Source organism: Canis lupus, chromosome 9, assembly GCF_011100685.1.
Source record: "Canis lupus familiaris isolate Mischka breed German Shepherd chromosome 9, alternate assembly UU_Cfam_GSD_1.0, whole genome shotgun sequence".
NCBI classification, from domain to species: Eukaryota; Metazoa; Chordata; class Mammalia; order Carnivora; family Canidae; genus Canis; species Canis lupus.
Window position 1 is genome coordinate 44,377,069 of NC_049230.1, and position 24,987 is coordinate 44,402,055.

Here is a 24,987-nt window from a genome sequence, read left to right on the forward strand (position 1 = left end):
AGTACTTAGGGCATTAAGGTAACTGAAAATTAAGGAAAATTTAAGTATATACACATACATATTATAGTTTAAAGTGTTATAGGATGATCAGTGAAAGACTTGGAACCGTACAAATATGTCACACTCAAATAACAATCTGTGGGGGCGCCTGGTGGCTCAGCCAGTTAAGCGTCTGCCTTTAGCTCAGGTCGTGATCCCAGCGTCCTAGGTTTAAGCCCTGCATCCGGCTCCCTGCTCAGAGGGGAGCCTGCTTCTCCCTTCTTTCTGCTCCTCCCCTCTGCTCATGCTCTCTCAAATAAATAAATATTAAAAAAAAATCTGTGGATGAAGCAGAACAGAAATATAAGTTCAAGTAGAAAAAGGGAAGATATAAAATTCTTATTGTTAAAGAAGAGTATATGTTCATACAAGTTTTAAATAGATGATTCCAGGAATTAAACCTCAATTTTTACTTATTTGGGGACATCTAAAATAATAATGTAAAAGTTTTATTTAAAAGTATAAAAATTTGTGCAGTCCCAGTGGCCCAGTGGTGTAGTGCCACCTTCAGCCCAGGGCGTGATCCTGGAGACCGGAGATCGAGTCCCACGTTGGGCTCCCTGCAAGGAGCCTGCTTCTCCCTCTGCCTATGTCTCTGCCTCTCTCTGTGTGTCTCTCATGAATAAATAAAACCTTTAAAAAATACAAATTAAATAAAAATATGTAAGCATTGCATAATTTTTCAAAATTATTTTAATATGAATAAACAAGTTTGAAGGTCATTGGTTTAGATAGCCCCCTGAGAGAGACTAATGGGTAATAGAGGCTTGCTTATTTATAATTGTTAATAAGTTAGATAAATAACAGATCATTTATGCTATTAGTAAAGTGCTTTATTGCTTTGAGGCATGCCTGTAATGAATGTTCCACTTCCCAAATTAAAATTTTCTTTGACTGGATAAATCTATAGTTCTGAAGTCTGATATTTAATCTTTTAGCCTGTGTTGAGCTGCATGACATCACCTTAAAAAAAGCAAATGTGTTAACTGAATCTGGAAGTAGGTGCAGCTGTCAGTAACATCAGACTTATCTACAGATTAATGGCTATTATCTGCTACAGGGAACTCTTTGTATAGGGAGGGTTTTTTGTTGTTGTTGAGGGAAAAATCAAGACAACAAGATCTAAATCAGTTACTTACTCAGAGTCTTTGACATTTAGTATTGGGAAAATAAATGTTAAGTTTAACACAGATAACAAATAATGCCTATTTGTAGCATCTCACAAAAAAAAATCCCAAGTTATTCATAATACTCAATTAACATCTTCATTTGCTTCCAGTTTTTTTTTAGATGATTTTAAAAATGTAATTTCTAAACTGAAGCGAAGTTGGTGAATAAAAATTTTGTGACATTCTAAACTTAGGGTAGCTTTATCTTTTTTTGTGTTGCAAATAAAGGTTAGTTTGCTACTATTCACATTGGTGGGTTCCTATGAGTTTAGAAATAGGTAGATTGGGTAGACACCACAACTTAACAGTTGCTTTCTGAGAATAGTTTATTATTATAGGCTTAGAGGAAATATGCTTTACTTTTATGAGATTTCATTAAGAAAAGGATATCCTGGGACGCCTGGGTGGTTCAGTGGTTGAGCGCTTGCCTTTGGCTCAGGTCATGATCCTATGGTCCTGGGACAGAGTTCTACTTCCAGCTCCCCGTGGGGAGCCTGTGTCTCCCTCTGCCTGTGTCTCTGCCTTTCTCTGTGTGTCTCTCATGAATAAATAAATAAAATCTTAAAAAAAAAAAAAAAAGGATTCTTGGGCACCTGGGTGGCTCAGTTGGTTGAGCGGCTGCCTTCAGCTCCTATCTTGATCCCGGGGATCTTGGGATTGAGTCCCACATTGGGCTTCCTGCTCAAGGAGGAGTCTGCTTCTCCTTCTCCCTTTGCCTGCCTGCCACTCCCCATGCTTGTGCACGGTCTCTCTCTCTCTCTCTCTCTCTCAAATAAATTTTTAAAAAGGATATCCTATATGTAGCCCTCTAATACTAATTTCTGTGTAATTCCATCATATCAAAGAATATACCTTGTATGATTTCAGTTCTTTTACATTTGTTAAGTCTGTTTTATAACCCAGGATATTGTCTGTCTTGATGAATATTACATTTATACTTGAAAAAGAATGTGTATGCTACTGTTGTTGGGTGGGATGTGCTATAAATGTCATTTAGATCTAGTTGATGGTGGAGTTGAATTGTAATGTTTTCTTGGTCAATTGATCCTTTTATCATTATGTAATATCCTCTTTATCTCTGGCACTGTTCCTTGTTCTGAAATCTACTTTAGCTGATACTACTATACTACTATAGCCCCTCCATTTTCCTTTTGTTCTATGTTTGCGTAGTATGTCTTTTTCCATTCTTTTACTTTTAACTTACCTATGCCATTACATTTTAAGTGAGTTTCTTATAGACAACATGGAATTGGCTCTTGTGGGGTTTTTTTGTGTGTGTTTTTAAAAAATATTTTATTTATTTTAATTTTTTAAAAAGATTTTATTTATTTATTCATGAGAGGCACAGAGAGAGGAAGAGACACAGGCAGAGGGAGAAGCAGGCTACCTGCAGGGAGCCCCATGCAGAACTTGATCCCAGGACTCCCGATTATGACCTGAGCTGAAGGCTGATGCTCAACCACTGAGTCACCCAGGTGTCCCTGGCTCTTGTTTTTAAATTCATTTGACAATTTGTCTTTTAGTCGGTATGTTTATACCATTTACACTGGATATAATTATTGATATGTTTGGATTTAAGTCTACTTTTTAAATTATTTTCCTCTTTATTCCCTCTGGTGTTTATTCTGCGGCTTCCTCTTTCTTGTCTTCTACAGGATTGTTTAAATGTTTCCTATTTTATCTCTGTGTTTTTTACTATATCTCCTTTGTATAGTTTATTTTGGTGGTTGCTCTAGGAGTTACAATTTACACACTTAACTTTTTTTCTTTTCCATTTGTTTTTATTGAAGTTCGATTTGCCAACATATAATATAAAATCCAGTGCTCTCCCATCAAGTGCCCTCCTCAGTGCCTGTCACCCAGTTACCCCAACCCCTCCGCCCACCTCCCCTTCCACAACCTTTGTTTGTTTCCCAGAGTTAGGAGTCTCTCATGGTTTGTTTCCTTCTCTAATTTTTCTCACTCAGTTCCCCTCCTTTCCCTTATAATCCCTTTCACTATTTCTTATATTCCCCATATGACTGAAACCATATGATGATTGTCCTTCTCTGACTTATTTCACTCAGCTAATACCCTCCAGTTCCATCCATGTCTATGTAAATGGTAGGTATTTATCCTTTCTGATGGCTAAGTAATATTCCAGTGTGTGTGTGTGTGTGTGTGTGTATCTATACACCGGTATATATACCGCATCTTCTTTATCCATTCATTTGTGGAAGGACATTGTGGCTCCTTCCATAGTTTGGTTATTGAGGATGTTGCTGCTATGAACATTGGGGTGCAGATGCCCCGGCGTTTCACTACATCTGTATCTTTGGGGTAAATACCCATTAGTGCAATTGCTGGGTCACACTTAACTTTTCATAGTTCTACATAGGGTTGATATTTTACGACTTCAGGAGGAATGCACAAATCTTAACCACCACATTGTACCCTCCACCACTTTATTTGGTTATGTGTATATTCATTGAAAACCTCACCAATGTTAGGATTTTTGTTTTCAATTGTCATACATATTTTAAAGAACTTAAGAGGAAAAAAATAGTTTATTATATTTACCTAGATATTTACCATTTCTGTTGTTCTTTCATTCTAGAGGTTCCAAGTTTCTCTCTGGTATCATTTCTTTTTTACCTGAATAAGTTTCTTTAGCATTTCTTTTTTTTTTTTTTTTTTTTTTTATTATTATTTTTTTTATTGGTGTTCAATTTACTAACATACAGAATAACACCCAGTGCCCGTCACCCATTCACTCCCACCCCCCGCCCTCCTCCCCTTCTACCACCCCTAGTTTGTTTCCCAGAGTTAGCAGTCTTTACGTTCTGTCTCCCTTTCTGATATTTCCCACACATTTCTTCCCCCTTCCCTTCTTTTCCCTTTCACTATTATTTATATTCCCCAAATGAATGAGAACATATAATGTTTGTCCTTCTCCGACTGACTTATTTCACTCAGCATAATACCCTCCAGTTCCATCCACGTTGAAGCAAATGGTGGGTATTTGTCATTTCTAATAGCTGAGTAATATTCCATTGTATACATAAACCACATCTTCTTTATCCATTCATCTTTCGTTGGACACCGAGGCTCCTTCCACAGTTTGGCTATCGTGGCCATTGCTGCTAGAAACATCGGGGTGCAGGTGTCCCGGCGTTTCATTGCATTTGTATCTTTGGGGTAAATCCCCAACAGTGCAATTGCTGGGTCGTAGGGCAGGTCTATTTTTAACTGTTTGAGGAACCTCCACACAGTTTTCCAGAGTGGCTGCACCAGTTCACATTCCCACCAACAGTGTAAGAGGGTTCCCTTTTCTCCGCATCCTCTCCAACATTTGTTGTTTCCTGCCTTGTTAATTTTCCCCATTCTCACTGGTGTGAGGTGGTATCTCATTGTAGTTTTGATTTGCATTTCCCTGATAGCAAGTGATGCAGAGCATTTTCTCATATGCATGTTGGCCATGTCTATGTCTTCCTCTGTGAGATTTCTGTTCATGTCTTTTGCCCATTTCATGATTGGATTGTTTGTTTCTTTGGTGTTGAGTTTAATAAGTTCTTTATAGATCTTGGAAACTAGCCCTTTATCTGATATGTCATTTGCCAATATCTTCTCCCATTCTGTAGGTTGTCTTTGAGTTTTGTTGACTGTATCCTTTGCTGTGCAAAAGCTTCTTATCTTGATGAAGTCCCAATAGTTCATTTTTGCTTTTGTTTCTTTTGCCTTCGTGGATGTATCTTGCAAGAAGTTACTATGGCCGAGTTCAAAAAGGGTGTTGCCTGTGTTCTTCTCTAGGATTTTGATGGAATCTTGTCTCACATTTAGATCTTTCATCCATTTTGAGTTTATCTTTGTGTATGGTGAAAGAGAGTGGTCTAGTTTCATTCTTCTGCATGTGGATGTCCAATTTTCCCAGCACTCTTTAGCATTTCTTTTAAAGCAAGTTGGTTTGTGATGGATTCTTTAGTTTTTCTTCACTGAGAATGTCCATTTTTGCCTTTTTCACTGGTTATAAAACTCTAGGTATTGGGTTGACAGGTTTTTTTCCTTTTAAATGTTCTGTGCTCTTGCCTTCGGGCCTCCATGGCTTTCAATGAAGAAATTCAGTCATTTGGACTGTTGTTCCCCATATGAGCATATCATTTTCCTCTTACTGCTTTCAAGACTTTTTCCTTTGTCTTTGGTTTTTAGAAGTTTGGTTATGAAGTATCTAGGCTTTCTTTTTTTTTCTTTTTTTTTTTTTTAATTTATCCTGTTTGGGATTTACTGAGTTTCTTGAAATCGAAGTTTATGTCTTTTGCCAAATTTGGGGAGTTAATAGCCATCATTACTACTACTACTACTACTTCTTCTTTCTCCTCCTCCTCCTCCTCCTCCTCTTCTTCTTCTTCTTCTTCCTCTTCTTCTTCTTCTCCTCCTCCTCCTCCTCCTTCTTCTTCCATTGTGCCCTTTTTCTGCCCTCAGATTCCAGTGACAAGAATGTCAGACCCATGGGTAGACCTTTGTCCCTAAAATTATTCTTTTTCTTCTCTGTTGTTCACATTAGGTAATTTCTACCTGTCTGTCTATAACTTAACTCATTCTTTCCCTTTGTCGATTCCATTCTTCTGTTGAATTCATCCAGTAAATTTTAAATTTTTGGTCATTATATTTTTCAGTTCTGAAATTTCCTCTTTGTTCTTCTTTATATCTTCTGTTTTTTATTTCAAGAATGGTTCATCCTACTTCCTTGTAGTACGGCTAAAATAACTGCTTTAAGGTTAGTGTGATAATTCCAACATCTAGGTCACCTTGGAGTTGGTATCTCATCATTATTTTTTCCTTTCAAGTGTTTGACATTTTCCTGGTTCTTTGAATGTAAAATAATGTTGAGTTATAGACTGGAAATTTTAGATCTTATGAGATCTGAGTCTTGTTTAAATTCTATAAAGATGATAATTTCTTTTTTTGTTTTAGCAATGAATGACCCAGTTAGGCTCCATTTTAAGTTTTGACTTGCCTCCTGTGGGCTGTGATTGCAATATCAATTTTCAAAACTTTTGTGATTCTGTTCAGATCTGTTCTATGTACTCATCTCCTAAGGACCAGTCTGGGAGCTAGGCGGTGATCTGTTTTGTAATTCAGTTCTCCGTGCTTTTGGTATGTTGTTTAGGATCATACCCACACATGTGCAGTTCAAGATTGAACCCAGGAGTTCATAGACAACTTTATGGGATCCCTTTCTTAAGGTCCTTCCTCTCTAAGATATCACCAATAGTCCCTAGTCTCCAAGGTCTCCTAATATAGATGATAAATAAAGACATGAAGGGATGTGCAGTATTATCTGTGGTCAGGGAAATACAAATTAAAACTACAGTGAGACCCCACTACACACCTACTAGAATACTTCCAGTTAAAAAGTCCGAACAGTTGCTTGAGCAGTTTGTTAGGTGAGGATGCAGGGCAACTGGGACATTCATGTACTGCTGGTAGGAATGTGAAATGGTAAGCCACTTTGGAAAGCAGTTTGACAGTTTCTTATAAAGTTAAACTTTTACTGTATGACTCAGCCATGCCACTCCTAGATATTTATCCAAAAAAAACCATGAAAATATATACCCACACTAAGATCTCTGTGCAGCTCTATTTATAATCACCAAACTGAAAACAACTCAAATACCCATCGAATGTGAATGGATAAATAAATTGTACTATATCCATGCGAGGGGATACATAGTAATAAAAAGTACAACTTAGGACAGCCCCAGTGGCTCAGCGTTTTAGCTCCGCCTTCAGCCCAGGGCGTGTCGGGTCCCATGTCAGGCTCCTTGCATGGAGCCTGCTTCTGCCTCTGCCTGTGTCTCTGCCTGTCTCCCCCCCGCCCCCCTGTGTCTGTCACGAATAAATAAATAAAATCTTTAAAAAAAAAAGTAGAATTTATATATGCAACAATATGAATGAACCTCAAAAGCATTGTGCTGAATGAAAGTAGCCTCATACAAAAGGCTTCACACTACATGATTTCATTTATATGACATTCTGGAGAAGGCAAAAATATAGGCAAAGAAATTAGATTAGTGGTTGCCCAGAGCCTGGGAGCTGGGGGGAAGGGAACTTCCTGGGATGTTATAAATGTTATGCATCTTGATTGTGGTGGGGCTTATATGAATGTACACATTGCACTATGTACTTAAAAGGGATGACTTTTACAGTATATAAACTATATGACTCAATAAACCTGATTAAAAAAAACACTATATAGCAGTATGTTGATTAGAGAGATTGTCAAAATTGTTTTGATTGATCAGTTAACTCATACTTGAGTATAGGGGAGTATTGTTTTGAGGATAATTTGAGTATAGTTTTTGAGAAACTGTATGTTTCAAAGAAGAATAAAATTTAAGTATCATGAAATAAGATTTATCTTTATATGCTGTTTTGTAATCTTGTTTGTTATATGGTAAATACCATGCCCATAAATATATGTCCACAACACCTTAAATAGTTGCATAGTAGCTTATTTTATATAATAATTTATATACTGACCCACCATTTTTGGACATTCAGGTTGTTTCCAGTTTTATTCTCTTTCAATTTAAACACTATAATTCTCATCCTTGTAGCTATTATCTTGGAATAAATTCCTGAAAAAGAAATTTCTATGTTAGGGTCATACCTGTTTTGAAGATTTCATACACATAGTTTTTGAATTATTACTCAGGAATGTTCTAAATTCCCTTATTTTATGAGGTTTTTTTTGTCTCTTTTTTAAAACTATTTTTAAGATTGTTTTTTGATTAACCAATATTTTGCAATTGTTACCAGTTAAATCCATCATTTTTTTCCTTTTATGCTTTTGTACTATTTTGTTGTCATACTCGGAAAGGTTCTCATCCTGAGACTATGAAAATATTTCTGTTGGCTTCCAGTTTTGTTTACGATCCCATTGTTACATCATTCCATATGGATTTAAGCACTTATTTGGTATGATATGAAATAAACCTCCCCTCTATTTTTTGTCACATGGTTAACCAGTTGTTCATGTAATAATTACTGACTAATTCATTACCCATCGGTTTTAAATGTATCTTTAATCATTTTGTTATTGCAAATGTTTTTGTTACTGTGCTTTCTGCTTTGTTCTATTGGTCTGTTTATTTTGATCTTAACTGTACTGCCTTAGTAAGTACAGTTTTAAGACATTTTAATATGTAGCAATGCAAGTCCCTATTGTCATTCTTATTTTTTAATGTTGTCTTGGATATTCTCATCCATTTGTTTTTCTAAATTTTAGATCATTTTGTCCACTTGGAATAAAAATCTATTTTTCTGTGTAGTATTTATAAATTAATTTCAAGGAAATTTGATATTTTTATAAGCCTCCTATCTAGAAGCATGAAATCTACATCCCTCATTAAAATTTTATGTTACTTAGTATTATACATTTTATTATATTTATTTTTATTTTATTTTATTTTATTTTATTTTATTTTATTTTATTTTATTTTATTTTATTTTATTTATTTTTTTTTTTTTTATGATAGTCACAGAGAGAGAGAGAGGCAGAGACACAGGCAGAGGGAGAAGCAGGCTCCATGCACCGGGAGCCCGATATGGGATTCGATCCCGGGTCTCCAGGATCGCGCCCTGGGCCAAAGGCAGGCGCCAAACCGCTGTGCCACCCAGGGATCCCCATTTTATTATATTTAATCTTATGTGTGTTGTGGGTTTTGTTGCTGAGATCTTTTTTTCTGTTATGCTTTCTGATTATTGCTGAAATATGGGAAAGGAATTAGTTTTTGTATTGTTTCTATGTAGTGTGATCATCCTTTTATTTCCAATATTTACATGGCTTTCTGTTAAATAGGGTCTTATCACAGGAAAACTTGGAGAGCGTATGCCAAGATTCAATTAATATTTTGTATTTCTCCTAGATTCTATACTGTGAGGCTACAATTGATTCCACAAAGATGTGTTACAGTTAGGTACACTATTCACTGTAATACTTCCTCAAATCTATAGGACCTACGAAAAGAGTTTTGTCTCCATGAATCTGACATTTAGTTTTAGATTGTCTGTAGTTATATGATAAAAAAAAAATTGCAACACTATGTGATCTATGGGACTAGAGGCCACTAAATGTAACTTCTCTCTTGGTCTTTTTAAAAATATTTTATTTATTTATTTGAGAGAGAAAGCATAAGCAGGGGGGAGGAGTAAAAGGAGAAGAAGAAGCAGACTTCCTGATGAGCAGGGAGCCTGATGTGGGGCTGGATCCCAGGACTCTGAGATCATGACCTGAGCTGAAGGCAGACCCTTCACCAATCGTGCCACCCAGGTGCCCCTGTAATTTCTTCTCTTGAAGTCTTCTTTTTCAAAGACTTCTATTCTTCCTCTCCACTCTTACCCTGGGAATATATTTCTGTGTGTCATTAATTGGCACTGACTAGTTACAGTACTATTAAAGCTAAGTCTAAAAAGCTGATTAGATAATACTTCAACATATTACTGTAAACTTGGTCTTCTTGTTGCTCTTGGCTAGCGTTTCTTAAATTGCTACTGAAGACAATTAAGGGACAGACAAAAGATGCCAAGACTCAAGCCAGGTGATTATAGTGTTGTAAGTAGTCTACTTCACTGCCTTCGGCATAATTAAAATATGAGTTGGCCATGTTTGCAATTTAAAACAGCTATTACATTTTACATATGCAAAAAACATATTAATCCACACTCGCATTGCTCTGAAATTGTAATTTTTATGTATTCTGTGTTCTGCTTCCTCACCAAAACTAGACTATGAGTGAAGGTATGTCTCTTATTTATAAATCTTATAATCTTAGTATAATATCTTAAACATAATGACCATTGTATTATGACCAATATAGTACAAAATTGGAAAAAGTTAATAAATATGTATGGGGTGTCTGGGTGGCTCTGTTGGTTAAGCATCTGCCTTCAACTCAGGTCATAATCTTAGGGTCCTGAGATGGAGCCCCACATCAGGCTCCCTGCTCATCAGGGAGTTGGCTTCTCCCTCTGTCCCTCCCCCTTACTCATGCTCTCTCTTTCTCCTTCCCTTTCTCAAATAAATAAAATCTTTAAAAGAAATAAAATATTATATATGATAACTACTATGTGTATTTCACATGTGTACATACAAGTGAGAGTTAACCAAAGATGATCATAGATACCAGACCCAAAGTGAGTGCCAAGATGCTGGACAATAAGAGAAAGCCAAAAGATGGATACCTTGCCTTCAAAAAAAAGGCTTAAGACCAAGTTACTGGGCTTGTAATGGTTATAAACTTGCATATATTCTGGAAGACAACCTCTATTTGACATCCTTACATAGATGTTCAAGGGGCATCTCAAATTTAATACATTCAAAACAAATTTTAATTGCCTAGTTTTTTTTTTTATTTGTTTTTTAAATTTATGATAGTCACACACACAGAGAGAGAGAGAGAGGCAGAGACACAGGCAGAGGGAGAAGCAGGCTCCATACACCGGGAGCCCGACATGGGACTCGATCCTGGGTCTCCAGGATTGCGCCCTGGGCCAAAGGCAGGCGCCAAACCGCTGTGCCACCCAGGGATCCCCTAATTGCCTAGTTTTATTCCTTCATCAAATATTTACTGAAGGACTACTGTGTGCCAGATACTGCTCTAGTGCTTGGAATATCCATCAGTGGGTGCAACAAATATTTCTGCTCTGTGTTGCTTATAATCTAGTAGAGAGAAATAGGCAGTAAATAATAAACTTAATAGGTAAATTGTTAAGTACTGTAGAAAAAAGAAAAAGTACAGAACGGTGAGCAGAATTATGAGTGTTGGTGGGATGGGCTTGGGGACAGTGCTGAGGAGAGGAGCAACTTAAATGGGGGAAGTCAAGTTGAAATTGGAACAAAAAGCTAGAGGTGAGGGAATGAATCAAGCAGGGATATCTGGAAGAAGAGCATACCAGGCAAAGGGAATAGCTAGAGCAAAGACCCAAAGTCAGGAGATAGCTAGTATATCCAGTGAACTGCAGGGAAGTCGTTGTGGCAGATGCAGAGCCAGTGATGGGAGAGTATGAAAGGACGTTAAAGGGCAAAGGAAAATGGTAGAAGACAAGTCATGTAAGGCCTTTGACGACTATAAAAACTGGCTTTTAGTCAGAATGAAAAAGGGAGTCATTGTACAGAAAAGTAACATCTGACTTACATTTTAACAGAATTAATCTGACATCTCTGTTGATAGAAGGGCTAGGGCAGGTACAGGGAGACCCATAAAGAGTGATTGAAGAAATCCAGGCAGAGAGGATGGTCGCTTGTACAAGGGCAGCAGCCATGGAGGTGAGCAGAAATCTTTGGTTTCTGGATTTTGAATTTAGAGCTAGAATGATTTTCTAATGCTTTAGATTGGAATGTGACTCCAAAGGCTTTTGGCCTGAGCAACTGGAGGGATGGAAGTGCCATTAGCCCTGATAGGAGAGACTGCAGGTAGAGCAGGTTTAGAGACGATGAATATATGTTAAGATTGTGATATCCAAGTAGAGATGTTGAATAGGCAATTGGTTGTACAAGTCTGGAGTCTGGGAAAGAGATATAGGCTAGAGATAGAAATTTGAGAGTTGTCAGCCTATAGATAATATTTAAACCATGGGACTACATGAGACATGAAGGGAATAAGTAAGAGAAGAGGACCAAGGACAGAGCTTAGAGATGTCATAGCTTTTTCCTTTGTTCTTATCCTTTCAGATAGTTATGGCACCACTATCTCCCTAGTTTCCTCTCACCAAAAATCTAGGAGTCATCCTTGATTCTGTATAAACAAGTCCTTTCTATATCCAAATCTGTCTGCTTCATGTCTACTACCAACCTAGTTACCATCCTTTTCTTCTCTAATTCTTCACTCTGCTTCCCCTTTGCTCCCTGACCCCAGTCATTTTCCACACAGCAGTCAAAATGATCTTTTTAAAAAGCAATTCATGGGGCACTTGAGTGGCTCAGTTGGTCGTGTCCAACTCTTGATCTCAGCTTAGGTCTTGATCCTCAGGGTCATGAGTTCAAGCCCTGCATTAGGCTCCACACTGAGTGGAGAGCCTACTTCAAAAAAAAAAAAAAGTGGCTTAGATCATATCATATCCCTGTTCAAAACCCTCCAATGTCCTGTGCAGCAAGGAAAGCGATCAACAGTATAAGAAAAAGCAGCCTATGGAAAATATTTGAGAACCATATATCTGATAATGGTTTAATATTTAGAATATATAAAGAACTGCAATTCAAAAAAGAAAACCCACAAATAATCTGATTAAAGAATGGGCAAAGGATATGAATAGGCATTTCTTCAAAGAAAATATACAAATGGCCAATAAGCATATGAAAAGATGCTCATTATCACTAATTGGGAAAAGCAGATCATAACCTCAATGACTCATCACCTTACACTCCTTTGAGATGGTCATTATAAAAAATAAATACCAAAAAAACAAAATAGTAAAGATGTGGAGAATTTGGAACCCTTTGCATGGTTGGCGGGAATATAAAAATAGTGCAGCCACTATAGAAAACAGTATGGAACTTCCTCAAAAAGTTAGAAATAGAATTATCGTATGATTCAGTAATCCTGCTTCTGAGTACCTATACAAAAAAATTGAAGCAGGATCTTGAAAAGATATTTGCACATCCATCTTCACTGCAGTATTATTTAACAATTGCCAAGAGACAACTTAAAGGTCCATTGACATTTGGATAAAGAAAACATGGTATACACATACAATGGAATATTATTCTGCCCCCAAAGGGAAGAAACCACATCTGATAAAGGACTGTTATCTAAAATACATGAAGAATTCTTAAAACTCAACAATAAGAAAAAAAAACTTGATTAAAAAGTGGGCAAAAAACAGACACCTTACCAAAGAAGTTAGATAGGTGGCAAGGATGCCTGGGTGTCTCAGTTAACTGTCTGACTTTTGATTTGGGCACACATCTTGATCTAAGAGTTGTGGGACTGAGCCCTGCATTGGGCTCTGTGCTCAGCACAGAGTCTACTTGTCCCTCTCCCTCTGCTTCTCCCCCTACCTGCTTGCTCGCTTATTCTATTTCTCTCAAATTAATAAAATCTTTAAATAAAAAGAGTTATACAGGTGGCAAATAAACATGAAAGGATGTGGGCGCTGTGATGGCTCAGTCAGTTAAGCAGCTGCCTTTGGCTCAGGTCATGATCCAGTGTCCTGTACTGAGCCCTGCAAAGGGCTCCCTACTCAGTGGGGAGTCTGCTATCCCTCTCCCTTTGCCTTTCCCCCTGCTCATGCACTCTCTCTCTCTTTTTCTCTCTTTGTCTCTCAATAAATAAAATCTTTAAAAAAAAACATGAAAAGATGGGGCATCTGGGTGGCTCAGTGGTTGTGTCTGCCTTTGGCTCAGATTGTGATCCCCAGGTCCTGGAATCAAGTCCTGCATTGGGCTCCCCTTGGCGAGCTTGCTTCTCCCTCTGCCCATGTCTCTGCCTCTCTCTGTGCGTCTCATATGAATAAATAAATAAAATCTTAAAAAACCAAAACATGAAAGATGTCCCATATTTCATGTCATCAGGAAAATGCAAATTAAAGCAACAAGTTACTACTACACTCGTACCAGAATGGCCAAAATCCAGAACACTGACAACAAATGCTGATGAAGATGTGAAGCAATAGAAACTCTTTCATTGGTGGTAGTGGAATGCAAAATGCTACAAACCACTTTGGAAAACAGTTTGGTGTTTTCTTTTTTCTTTTTTTTTTTTTTTACAGTTTGGTGTTTTCTAAAAAAACTGAACATATTCTTACTATATGATCTAGCAACTATGCTCGTTGGTGTTTACTCAAAGGAGTTGAAAACTTACGTTCACACAAAAATCTGCAAACGGATGTTTATGGTGACTTAATTCATAATTGTCAAAATTTGGAAGCAACCAACACATCCTTCAGTAGGTGAATGGGTAAAATAAACTGGTACATCCAGACAATGGCATATCATTTAGCACTAAAAAGAAAACTATCAAGTCATGAAAAGACATAGAGGAACTTTAAATACCTATTACTAAATGAAAGAAACCAATCTGAAAAGGTTATATACTGTATGATTCCAACTAAATGACATTCTGGAAAAGGCAAAGCCATATGGAAATAGTAAAAAGATAAATGGTTACCAAAGGTTAGGGAGTAGGAGGGGGTTAATAGGTGGGGCACAATGGATTTTTAGGGCAGTAAAACTACTCTAGATGATACAGTAATGGTAGAAACATGTCATTATACATGTGTCAAAACCCATAGAATATATAATAATAAGAGTGAATCCTAATGTAATTTATGAACTTTGGGTGGTAAGGATATGTCAACAATGTAGGATCATCAGTTTTAATAAATGTACCACTCTGTTGCAAATGTTGATGAGGTAGCTCATGCTTGTATAGGGGCAGGGGGTAAAGGAAAATCTTTGTACCTTCTGCTCAGTTTTGCTGTGAACCTAAAATTGCCCTAAAAAATAAAGTCTATTAAAAAAAATCAAGTGACAGAAACGATAAGGTTATAATAAACTTTCTACATAATGAGTGTGTAGGCTTCTATGTGTATAGAAGTGGTGAAGGTAGTTGGCTGTAGATATTCTTACTCCCCCTTTTACTTCTCTCTTCCACTGAACACATTTTGAAAGGATTTGTTGTGTTTTTCCACCTCCCTCCCTGATTTATGTAGCTGCATCACCCTAGATTTGGCCTTTCTTTTTTTCTTGCCACCTTCTTGATAAAGGGGAATACAGTTAGAAAAGTAGGCACTTAATAGTGCTTTGGCGTGAACATTCTTCACAACTTTAAGATCATGTGTACTTTTCATGCATGCTGTTAAAAATCTTAACCTCTCTGTATCCTACATCTTACATTTGTAAAATGGGTGAAATAATAATACCTACCTTATACACTTGTAAAGATTAAATGTTAATACTCTTAAAGCTCATAGAACAGGTCTGGCATATGGTAAACACCCAAATGTAGAGCTGTTATCATTATTACTGTTGTTATTAATTGATATGTTTGTGCTCTTCATAACTGTTCATCCTGTCAGTCAAATTTATTTCCTTTATGTATATTCCTTTTCAGTGTATATTCTTTTAACCTTCCTTAGTGTCCTCTATAATCTAAGAATATTCCCCAACTTCAAACAATTTTATGAAAAGAAAATTTATAGATGTAGAGGTGGCTGATTTAATTTTTTTGGTCTTTTTGAGGGTAGAATTCTGAGAGTAAACTTATTTTTTCCTTTATGTTACAGGTGGTATGCAAGATTACAATTATGTATGGGCCAACTGTTTTGAGATTACATTAGAACTGTCTTGTTGCAAGTACCCACCTGCTTCACAGCTTCGACAAGAATGGGAGAACAATCGTGAGTCTTTGATCACATTGATTGAAAAGGTAAAAGTAGCAGACTGGAAGGTTGGGGTATAGAAATAATGAATGACATAAGGGAGAAATTTATTTGCATATGAGTAGCAATCTTTAACAGTTCTTTTCCTCTGGAGGGCTTTCTCTGATTATCTTAGAACGCATTTATAGGCTAAAATAATTAGCCAAACCTTTACTGTCAGGTTCTTACAATGTCGTGTGATCATATTTGCTAGAGAGCCTTTACTACTATATCAGTCATGGACATCAGTTTAATTTAAATATTGAGCAGGGTAATATATTATTGAATATACCAGAAATTATTACTTAATGAAAAACTATTCCTTGTTGAAAAAATTAGAAGCCTACGTTGGAGGAGAAGGAATTTCAAAAGCATATTACTGGCCTAGATGTCAGACACATATGACTTAAATTTAAGAATTTCATATTGTCTATATTTTATTTTCACTTGGAGGCATTGAAAAATATTTCAGAGAAATAGAAAAGTAACCTTATTTTTTAAAGAAATTCTAGCATCAGTGCAGAGAGGTTGTTTTCTCTTGCCTTCCAAATTGTCTTTGAGCAGCCTACTTTGATTCTTGTTTTTTTTAGGTCCATATTGGAGTTAAAGGATTTGTTAAAGATTCAGTGACGGGATCTGGCTTAGAGAACGCAACCATCTCAGTGGCTGGTATTAATCATAATATCACAACAGGTAGATTTGGTGATTTCCACAGATTACTTGTTCCTGGAACTTACAACATTACAGCTGTTTTAACTGGGTAAGAATTTAGACTTTAAAAATATCAAGCTTCTGTTTATAGCTAAGAGAGAAATACAGTCTAAGAAATGTTATTTACTGTATCTGGCTTTTATTTTTCCTTGTTTTCTGATTTTTCCCTCCTTTATAGTGAGAAAATAGTATTGTGGAGTCTTTTGTCACATACTCTAACAGTATAACTGGATATGAAGCATAATTGTAAAAGTGTCAGGAAGGATAGTTTTAAAAGCTTAAAAAGACAATCAGCTGTGTAAAGCATTACCTTAAAGCTAATTGAGTACCAGAGTAGAAGAAACTTGGAGCTCTGGGAAAGACATTTTATTTTATTTATTTCATATTTTTAAAAATTTTATTTATTCACAAGAGACACAGAGAGAGAGAGGCAGAGACATAGGCAGAGGGAGAAGTGGGCTCCCAGGAGGGAGTCCAATGCAGGACTTAATCCCGGGACGGACTCCGGTATTACACCCCCTCAGCCGAAGGCAGACACTCATCCACTGAGCCACACAGGTGTCCCAGGGAAAGACATTTTAAGATCTTATTTATTCATGAGAGATACACACACACACACAGATGCAGAGACACAGGTAGAGGGAGAAGCAGACTCCATGCAGGGAGCTTGATGTGAGACTCCATCCTGGGTCTCCAGGATCACGCCCTGTGCTGAAGACGGCACTAAACCGCTGAGCCACCCGGGCTGCCCTGGGAAAGACATTTTAAAGAGCTGTATTATCATCAGCTTTCTAATATATGAAATGAATGGTTTCTTACCTCCCCTGGACACTTTTCTGGAAGCTCAGTTTGCTAAGGATTTAATTGAAAATGTTTCATTTAGTTTGAACTTTACTATTTGGGAAACTAGTTGGAATGTCAGTTTGATAAGGTATTGCAAAGAATTGGATGATTTATCCCTTCTTTGAGTAATGTAGTAATGGTTACAGTCTTTCATATTATTCTCTCCTTTGCATGTAATTTTTGGTAAGCATTCTAATGTGTGGAATTGAGAAGAGGGTAAGAGAAATAGTTCTTTAAAGACTTATTAACCTGGGATTCTCTGAGATCATATTCTAAAAGACTTGAATTTACCCATTTACCTTTTTTCAGTTTGAGTTTTGATAGACCACTAAGTATAAGAGAATGAAAAACCTGTTGTGCTTTTATAATGTTAAAGCATTGTGTGTTTGAATTTAACTCCAAGCCACCTACTTTTACAAAAAAAATTTTTTTCAGGTATATGCCACTGACTATTAATAATATAATAGTGAAAGAAGGACCAGCCACAAAGGTGAATTTTTCCCTTCGGCCGACTGTGGCTTCGGTAATCCCTGACACAACTGAGATGGTAGTAACTGCTAGCACAGTTGCTCTGCTTAGTAATCTTCCTGGAACACAACCCTTCCAACAACCAATTCAACCAAAGGACTTTCACCACCACCATTTCCCTGATATGGAAATATTCTTGAGAAGGTTTGCCAATGAATATCCCAACATCACCCGGCTTTATTCACTGGGAAAATCAGTAGAGTCAAGAGAACTTTATGTAATGGAGATATCTGATAATCCAGGTGTCCATGAACCAGGTAATTGGTGTGGTCTTATACATAATTTCAGTAATGCCTCTCAGAGCTATGTACCATAGTTCTGTGTTTCATCTAGAAGGATAACTTATAGTAGGTATAACTGGAACAAAGAAAATGTAACCAATCTTTTGCAAGAAAAGGAAAAAATCCATTTCATAATCCATATCTGGCACAGTATTTAATATACTGGATAGATTATATTTTTTTCTGCTGATAATATTTTTATTTTCATATTATATGGCATGTGCATGTGTGTATATGCTTTGAGCCTGCTCAGATGTATATCTTAGTAAGGAAGCTGCTTTATAAGATACTTTTTCCTGCTTCTTTTGCCAAAGTATGTCTTTTCTAAAATTTTTGGTTCAGGGCCTTACATATTTTGGGGAAAAAAATAGAGTCTGTGATAAAATAAAAAGGAAAAAACTCTTCTATGTAATTATCTTATTTTCAGGTGAACCAGAATTTAAGTACATTGGAAATATGCATGGAAATGAAGTGGTTGGACGAGAACTATTATTGAACCTCATTGAATACCTTTGTAAGAATTTTGGAACAGACCCTGAAGTAACAGATTTGGTTCGCAGCACTAGAATTCACCTTATGCCATCCATGAATCCTGATGGATATGAAAAGGCCCAGGAAGGTAAAGAATAGCTGTCTATTAATGCTTAACTTTTTTGATTATCATAAGGATTTTTTGGGAGTAGAATTTGAACTAGTTATTTCCTTGGAATTTCTTCTTATTTTGTCTTATAATTTATTTTGTTCTGGCTTTTGTATTCTTTTTTTTTTTTTTTTTAAGATTTTACTTATTTATTCATGATAGTCACACAGAGAGAGACAGAGAGGCAGAGACACAGGCAGAGGGAGAAGCAGGCTCCATGAACCGGGAGCCCGATGTGGGACTCGATCCCGGGTCTCCAGGTTCGTGCCCCGGGCCAAAGGCAGGCGCCAAACCGCTGCGCCACCCAGGGATCCCCGCTTTTGTATTCTTTTAAGATAGGCTAGTTCATTCAACAATTATGATATCAATTTTATATTTAATGGAGTTCTTCACTGTGGTAATGGCTCTTATTGCCTAAAATATAATACAAATTTTTGATACATTTTTCCATTTTAAGAATAATTATAGGGACGCCTGGGTGGCTCAGCGGTTGAGCGTCTGCCTTCGGCTTAGGGCATGATCCTGGAGTCCCAGTATTGAGTCCTGCATTGGGCTCCCTGCATGGAGCCTGCTTCTCCCTCTGCCTATGACTCTGCCCCTCTCTCTCTCTGTGTCTGTCATGAATAATTAAATAAAATCTTTTTTTAAAAAATGGAATAATTTTAGGTAACTTAATTCTTTGATTAATAATAACTTAATAAAATAAATTTATTTAATTATTTTTAAAAATTACAGTGTAACATAATTTTTGTATATGTGCTGCCGAAGCGAGCACTATAACATAATTTTTGTTAAATTATTGTATTGAGGGATCCCTGGGTGGCGCAGCGGTTTGGCGCCTGCCTTTGGCCCAGGGCGTGATCCTGGAGACCCGGGATCGAATCCCACGTCGGGCTCCCCGTGCATGGAGCCTGTTTCTCCCTCTGCCTGTGTCTCTGCCTCTCTCTCTCTCTCTCTGTGTGTGACTATCATAAAAAATAATAATAATTTAAAAAATAAAGGAACCTGGATCTTTAAAAAAAAAAAATTATTGTATTGGGAACACTATCCCATAGGTGAAAACTCAAACCAAATCTCTTTTGAAGCCAGTGACTCTATTTTGACTCCCAGTTGTATTCCCCATGCATATTCTAAACCTGCTGAGTTACTGACTTTCCATTCCTCTGGCTCATCTCTCCTGGGCGGTATAGTCAGAGCAGGGTGCATGGCCACTTGCTTACTGGGGCTACTTTATGCTTAACACTAGGAGTGTGAGAATCTCTCTTCCCAACCTGTGGTTCCTTCCAGGCAATCATACCAGTGAGTAGAGTAGGTACCAACCATGTGAACATGCAGCCACATGACTCTCACTGACTGAACACTGAGAAAACCAACCAATGAATGACCAGGTTAATCCATTTTTTTAATTCAGTTCATTTCGCTAAGGACTTTATTCTTTGTCAACCTCACAAATCCCTCCATATTCCTCTTTTGAGACCTTTCTGAGAGATAAAACTGTTCTAATAGTGAACCCTCCAGTAGATGTTTCTCATTCACTTGCAAATTTTTCTCATCATAGTGATATAATAGGATTCACATTACTTATTAAAAGGGAGTAAATTTAAATTCAACCCTTTCTTCTCCTTCAGGTTAAACTTCCAACCATGTCCTTGACTACCTTTTTGTGATTACTTTAATGTAAGCATGTCACAATTTTCTTCTTTTCATTTGGTCTATCTCTTTACAATATTTTAATTAACATGTATACCAGTTCAATAGAACCTCCCTCTGATCAGTCATGTCCACTGAACATAGTAATCACATCATTGTATATGAATTATTGACAATTGAGCAATACTTTTGTTTTGAGCAATGTTTTAGTATAATTTATGTAGTTGGATTTTTTTCCCCTCAAAGTCTGAACAGAGGACAGAAATGAAAGAATAATGGTTTTACCTTTCTGTTCAAAAGATCTGGAAGAGAAACACTTCTTTAATGTACAATACCAAAAAATGCATTTTTTTTAAAGATTTTATTTATTCATGAGAGACACACACACACAGAGAGAGAGAGAGAGAGAGAGAGAGAGAGAGGCAGAGACACAAGCAGAGGGAGAAGCAAGCTCAATGCAAGGAGCCCGACATGGGACTCGATCCCAGGCCTCCAGGATCAGGCCCTGGGCTGAAGGTGGTGCTAAACTGCCAAGCCACCCGGGCTGCCCCCAAAAATGTATGTTTTAATCATAGTGTGATAATTAATCATAGTGAAGACTGATGTGTTCACATTTACCTTTGAGTTAAGAGCAGTGTGTTTGATTAAAATGTAAGTGAAATATGGCTTAAATTTGAATACTTTCTCATACAGGAGATTCAGTGAGTGTAATTGGCAGAAACAACAGCAACAACTTTGACCTGAACCGAAATTTCCCAGACCAGTTCTTTCAGATCACAGATCCTACCCAACCAGAAACTATTGCTGTAATGAGCTGGATGAAGTCCTATCCATTTGTACTGTCAGCAAACCTGCATGGAGGTAATAGCAACTTGATATTCCAGAATTAATTCCTGTTGAGAGCATTTGAAAATCTTGGTGGAATGTTACCTGTTTATAGTCTTAGGTATTTTAAAACAGGTATCTATTACCGCTTTTAGGGCAGAAAATAATAAAGATCTTTTCTCATTGCTTTTTAAGCCAATTTCCTGGCTATTTCCCCCTTTTCTCTCCCACTCTTCCCCTCCCCCATACTCCTTCCCCACTGTCTTCTCTCTCCCTCCTCCCTATCTCTCTCTCCCCTTGTCCCTCTCGCCCTCCTCTCTCCTCTGCCTTCACTTAGTTCTTCAAGTGTTTTATATTTATCTCTCACATGTGTTTTATATTTATCCCTCTCACTGGGAGTTTGGTAACATACTCTTTGTCATTCAGAAAAATTAAACACTAACGAACTGGAAATTTTTAGTCCTGTTCTTCCCTAAAATTAAATAAACTCTTTCATGTACGTTTATAAGACATTCTCTTATCTTTTCCTTGCTATGTATTTAGCTGCAGCACAATAGCCTCATTCTCCTATAGTGTTTGGGCTTACACACCTTCATATAATTTAGCAGGAATTGATCAGATGAATAGGATGAGAGGTCAAGATTAAAAATAATCACAATGTCCAACTAGGGCAATGTGAGTAAGAGTGAAAGTGTAAATACCAAAAAGAACTGAAAACATATGTCTACGTGTAAACTTGTACATGAATATTCATAGTAGCATTATTCATAATAACTTAAAAATAGAAACAACCCAAATATCCATCGACTGATGATTGGATAAATAAAATGTAGTATACCCATACAATTGAATATTATTCAACATGAAAAGCAGTGAAGTCCTGATGAGTTTTACAACATAAATGAAACTTGGAAATATGCTAAGTAATAGAAGCCAGTCACCCAAAACCCTATTTTATGAAATGTTCAGAATATGTAAATTCATAGAAATAGATGATAGGTTAGTGGTTGGGGGGAAATGGAAGTGACTGCTAATGGGTACAAGGTTTTTTTTTGGCATGATGAAATTGTCTATAATTAGATAGTAATGATGGTTGTACAACCCTGTGAATGTATTAAATAACAGTGAATTATATACTTCAAATGGATGGGTTGTATGTTATGTAAATTACAGTTGACCCCTGAACAACATGACGGTTAGGGGGGCCAGCATCTGTGCAGTTGAAAATCCATGTATAACTTCTGACTCCCCCTAGACTTAACTACAAACAGCCCACTGTTAGCCAGAAGCCTTACCAATAACATCAATAGTTGATTAACACATATTTTGTATGCTGTATGTATTATATACTGTATTCTTAGAATAAAGTAAGCTTGGAAAAAATTTTATGTTATTAAGAAAATCATTTGTAGAAATACCTTTCTACAAAATCACTAAGAAATAAGTTTGTAGTACTGTATCGATAAAAATCTGCATGTAATGGATCCACACAATTCAAGTGCCTGTTGTGTGGGGGTCAACTGTTCATCTCAGTAAAGCTATTAAAAAAAAAAAAAAAAAAGAGTGAAGTTATTAGCACCAGGGGTAATAGGGAAGTAATCTAGTGTCAATGTATGTCAGGATATCTACTGAAGTTATCACAGTTGAGATTTAATGGCATATAGATTAACCTGCTATTTTATTTTTATTTTATTTTATTTTATTTTATTTTATTTTATTTTATTTTATTTTATTTTATTTTATTTTATTTTATTCTATTCTATTCTATTCTATTCTATTTATTTTAAATTTATTTTTAACCTGCCATTTTAGAACAGTACATACTTATGTTTATATTTAAAAAGTAAGTTGAAATTCTCCAAAAGTTGCTTTGAAAGCTTGCCAGAAGTAGGAAAAAAAATATTTTTACATTTGGTAATCATGAACAACTCTTAAAGACCCAAACAGGAATTATGAAGCCACAACCTGGTTGGCAAAATAATTTTTAATATATTTTATACCATGTTTGATAGAAAACAGTTTTTTGAGTTATAAAAAATATTCTCAGAATATATCACACATCGTGTTGGCTAAATCTGAAAACTTAATACTTATATTCCAATGAAAATAATTTACAGATTTACAAATGTATCAAGACCTTGTCACAGTAGGAGATACATCTCCAGTCATCTAGACTAGTTTCTTTCAGGACATATCTTGGTATAAACTTCCCTCTTAAAACCATTGTTGCTACGTTCTGAAGGTTTTAAATTATTGTATTTTCATTTTTATTTGTTTCAGTGTACTTTTTTATTTCTTCTTTTATTTTCTGATTGATCTATTAATTGTTTAGTAGCATGCTATTTAACCTTCAAGTATTTGTGTACTTTCTGGATTTTTTTTTGTGGTTAACTTCTAGTTTTATAGCATTATGGTCAGAAAAGATGTAGAGTGTGACTTTGATTTTTTTAAAATTTGTTGAGGCTTGCTTTGTGGCCCAAAATGTGATCTGTTCTGGAGAATGTAACATGTGCACTTGAAAAGAGTGTATATTTTGCTGTTTTAGGATGAATATATCTGTTAAATCTATCTGGTCCAGTATGTCATTCAAAGCCAGTGTTTCCTTATTGATTTTCTGTTTAGATGATCTGTTCATTGATGTAAATAGGGTGTTAAAGTCCCCTGTTATTGTATTATTATCTGTTAATTCCTTTATGTTTATTATTAATTGTTTTATGTATTTGAGTGTACATAAATATTGGGTACATAAATATTTACAATTGTTCTATCTTCTTGTTGGATTGTCCCCTTTATTACTATATAGTGTCTGTCTTTATCTCTTGTTACAATCTTTGTTTTAAAGTCTATTTTGTCCAATAAAAATATTGCTACTCTGGCTTTCTTTTGACACCCATTTGCATGATAGATATTTCACCATTCCCTCACTTTCAAACTGCAGCTGTCTTTAGGTTTCTTTTTTTTTTTTTTTTTTTTTTTTAAATTTTTTTTTTTTTTTTTTTTTTATTTATTTGTGACAGTCACAGAGAGAGAGAGAGAATGAGGCAGAGACACAGGCAGAGGGAGAAGCAGGCTCCATGCACCGGGAGCCTGACGTGGGATTCGATCCCGGGTCCCCAGGATCGCGCCCTGGGCCAAAGGCAGGCGCCAAACCGCTGCGCCACCCAGGGATCCCTGTCTTTAGGTTTCAAATGAGTCTCTTGTAAGCAGCATATTAGATGGGTCTTATTTTTTTATCCATTCTGTCATTCTGTGTCTTTTGATTAGAGTATTTAGTCCATTTATATGTAGAATAATTATTGATAGATATGTGTTTATTGCCATTTTATTACTTGTTTTGTGGTTGTTTCTAAGGATTTTCGCTCCTTTTCTCTCTTCCATGGTTTGCCTGGTTTCTTTAGTGATATATTCAGATTTCATTCTCTTTATTCTTGGCATATTTATTAGTGGTTTTTGATTTGTGATTACCATTAGGTTTGTATATAACATCTTCTGCATATAGCAGTCTATATTAAGTTGATGGTTGTTAAAAAATTTGAACCCATTTACTCCTCTCCTCCCTATGTTTTAGGCATATGGTGTCACATTTTACATCTTTTTATTTCATGAGTTCCTTGACAGATTTTTTTGCAGGAATATTTATTTTTACTGCTTTTATGTTAACTGCCTTCATACTGTCACTTTAATCTCTCCTTTTTTTTTACTCAAAGAGTCCCCTTTCATATTTCTTATAGGGCTGCTTTACTGGTCATGAACATTTTTAGTTTTTGTTAGTGTGGGAAACTCTTTATTTCTCCTATTCTGAATAATAGCTTTGCTGGGTAGAGTATTCTTGGCTGCAGGTTTTTCCCATTTAGCACTTTAAGTATCATGTCACTCCTTTCTAACTTGGAAGGTTCTGCTGGAA

General features: G+C 36.3%; 1 protein-coding gene across 1 annotated transcript in view; it reads left to right on the forward strand.

Moving 5' to 3' along the window:
• The window catches only part of CPD (carboxypeptidase D), an 81,912-nt gene that overhangs the window by 18,726 nt on the left and 38,199 nt on the right, over positions 1 to 24,987 (forward strand). The window contains exons 3-7 of the mRNA XM_038548411.1: positions 15,471 to 15,613; positions 16,196 to 16,365; positions 17,595 to 17,944; positions 18,396 to 18,587; positions 20,952 to 21,119. Of these exons, the coding sequence (XP_038404339.1) occupies positions 15,471 to 15,613; positions 16,196 to 16,365; positions 17,595 to 17,944; positions 18,396 to 18,587; positions 20,952 to 21,119 (1,023 nt within the window). The remainder of the gene's footprint in view (positions 1 to 15,470; positions 15,614 to 16,195; positions 16,366 to 17,594; positions 17,945 to 18,395; positions 18,588 to 20,951; positions 21,120 to 24,987) is intronic.